Below are 2,918 nucleotides of genomic sequence, written 5' to 3'. Positions count from 1 at the left end.
TAAGAATTACATTTATTGTTAAAGAATAAAACTAAAAAAACTTTCAAATCGGAAAAAAAAAACATCAAAATCTAACAAAGACACTAATACATTCTAAAAGAACAATGTTGCTAAAAATCACTTTCAATTTTGTGGTCCATTCTTCAAGCATCAACTTTTGTGAAAACAAAACCAAATTGTAGTTTAGAATCCAATAATGCATTAGCAAATGAAAAATAAAAAGCTAAATTCCTTTGGAAAAATATGCAGACTTGTGAATTGCATAAAACCAATAACCAATAATTGTAGAACATGCATAAATCAGTGAGAAAATATCCATATTCCATTCAAACAAAATTGGAATTCGTGATTCCATTCCAATAGAATTGGAATTCAAGATTCAATTACCGTATGCATTATGTTGGAATTACCTCACACGTTTCACTTAACCTGATCATTATGTGAAAAAGAAATAATAAAAAAAATAAAATCCTTAGCTTTCAACTTGCATTTAGCAAGTAAAACAAATTGGAATTACCTGAAATGAATATAGCAACAACATAACATTCTAGTTCATATTATAATTACTAATTAAGCTAAATTCACAAGAAAAATACTTAAATAACAATAAAATTGGTGCATTGTTTACATCACAGAAATAATTGTAGTAGTGAGAAAGGGATCTATGTAGAGTGAAGCCAAAAAGGCTAGATCTAAACATGCGGGTGCGATCAAACTCCAACAATGGTTTACCTTTACAGCACTGGATAAGAATAAGGATAGTGGATAATTATTCAAAAGTGTTAGTTTTTTTGAGCTGATCATCATTCATGGATCATTAATGGAAACAAGAAAGGGTAGGTTTTTAAAGAAAAGAAACCAACGAACCTGTGCAATCCAATCGCCTATTGAATATACAACTTCACTTATCATCATCTTTGCCAAAAGTGGGTTTTCTTTTAGAGCTTCTTCGTATACACTCCAGTTGTGTTGTGGTGCACATCTCAATATTTCAAATATGGTCCATCCATGTGTGTGTCACACTAAGATTAACCTTAAGTCCTTAATTGAACTAGAAAGAACAAAACTTTCAAACTCAAAATTATGTTTGAATAAAACCTAATTCGACAAGTTAATAGTAGATATAAGAACTTACATGCCAGTAATCATAATCGATGGTGAGCAATTTGGTAATACCGAAAGTGCCAGCGGCAAGAACAATGGTGGTGTTACTTGTTCTATCAATCAATTTATCGATATTTTCACCTTCGACTACCTGATTTCCATCACCGGAAGTGCTCGCAGACGAAAACCCACCTTCAAAAGACAATATTCCTTCACTACCACCGAACCCACCAATAAATTGAACGCCTTTTCCACCTTCAACCTCCTTCTCAATTTCACTCACCAGGATACCAACTTGATGATCCGTAAAGTTATTACTCTGTACGGGAATCACATCTTGCTCCTTGGAAACCGCCCAAACGATACCGGTGTTGGCGCCGTGCTTTGTTTTGGGGAAGCATTTAGGTGTTTGTGAAGTGGATACGAAGGATTTGATGGGTTTGTAGAGGGGGAGGAAGGTCGTACTAATGGAAGCAGCAGCCATTAGTTTTGTCGTCGTGGGGAAGCGAAGTGATATGTGTAGATTTTCACTGGAAAATCAATTGACCTGCTTTCTCCAATTCAATATGGACTGGGTAGTTGTGTTTTATAGAACTGTAGATTCCTGGGTGATGCAGTGTTGCGCGGAGGAAATGCCGAGGGAAGACCGACAATGGAGGAATCAGCAAGAGGCATGAACGATGCCTTCGATTGAGTTTTGTTTACGGCTTCCAGTTCATATACTATATAACGATTATTGGTTGATTTTATCATTTGAATTAAATTGTTTTCCATAAAAAATGGGATGATAATTAAGGATATTATTTAATAAATACAAAAGATTACTATTCTACCCTTATCTGTTAAATAAATTTAAAATTAACTAAATTTGAAATGATTGTTCCACAATGATTCTTACATCCACACAATACTTAATTAGAATACTTGAACCTCTCTTTTTCTCTCTCTCCCTCTCTCTCTCTCTCTCTCTCTCTATATATATATATATATATATATATATATATATATATATATATATATATATAAAGGCTCAAATGAGAACCAAAAAAGATTAAGAACCTAAGAACCAACTAAGTAAGGAAAATTCTTGTCAAAACTGAACACCACCTTCCACCTACTGCAGCCACTATTGCCGACGACCTTACCACCACCACCGTCGCATCCTTACCGGCGTCATGGCCTCTTTCTTCCTCGATAAATCTGATCAAGTGTTGTTTCTTCTTATTTCTCATCAAAAGAATTAGAATCTACTTAGATTTGTAGATCTGAAATGTCTTAGATCTGGAATAACCATTGTCGCTGCCGGGAGAACACTACTGTTGGAAGATTGTTGTCGCGTCCCTGCATTGTCTTTCTTCCACCACCTCCGCCACTCTCGATGTCCAGCTCTGTAATTTTTCTGTATCCTCTATATCTATAATTATCCGACAACCTCCAGATCGATGTTTTTCTGATTGTCGCGACACTAGATCTTTCAGATCTGCAATTTTCTGAACGTCGTTGCACCAGATCTTCTATATATGTGATTTTCCAATGACCGTGACCTCTTTTCAATCCTCTCGCTTCTGCTCCGCCATAAACACCACCACCAGCATCTCTACATATCAGATCTGTTCCACCACCGACTCCTCCTCCTCCTTCTGCATATCTCCACCACATCCTTCGTTTTCTCCTCTAAACACCATCTTCATGTTGCTTCAGATCTGCTTCGATAATGATCTATACGGTAATAAGATCAGATCTTGAATATCCGAAGACTCTAAGGAATATGACAATCTTAGATCTGTAAATCACATCAGATCTAGAAATAATGT

At 35.7% G+C, this 2,918-nt stretch overlaps 1 protein-coding gene across 1 annotated transcript; it reads right to left on the bottom strand.

Moving 5' to 3' along the window:
• Window positions 1–420: 420 nt before the first annotated feature.
• Window positions 421–1,662, bottom strand: LOC111912619 (uncharacterized). Its single transcript, XM_023908363.2, has 5 exons — window positions 1,138–1,662; window positions 868–1,010; window positions 629–742; window positions 518–547; window positions 421–429 (listed from the first exon to the last, which is right to left on the bottom strand). Exons 1-5 carry the CDS (start codon window positions 1,586–1,588, stop codon window positions 421–423), a joined length of 747 nt encoding a protein of 248 aa, XP_023764131.1. The 5' UTR covers window positions 1,589–1,662.
• Window positions 1,663–2,918: the final 1,256 nt, after the last annotated feature.

This window comes from Lactuca sativa, chromosome 1 (assembly GCF_002870075.4).
Source record: "Lactuca sativa cultivar Salinas chromosome 1, Lsat_Salinas_v11, whole genome shotgun sequence".
Taxonomy (NCBI): Eukaryota; Viridiplantae; Streptophyta; class Magnoliopsida; order Asterales; family Asteraceae; genus Lactuca; species Lactuca sativa.
Note: the sequence above shows the minus strand (reverse complement) of the source record. Positions and strands in the feature narration are given on the sequence as shown.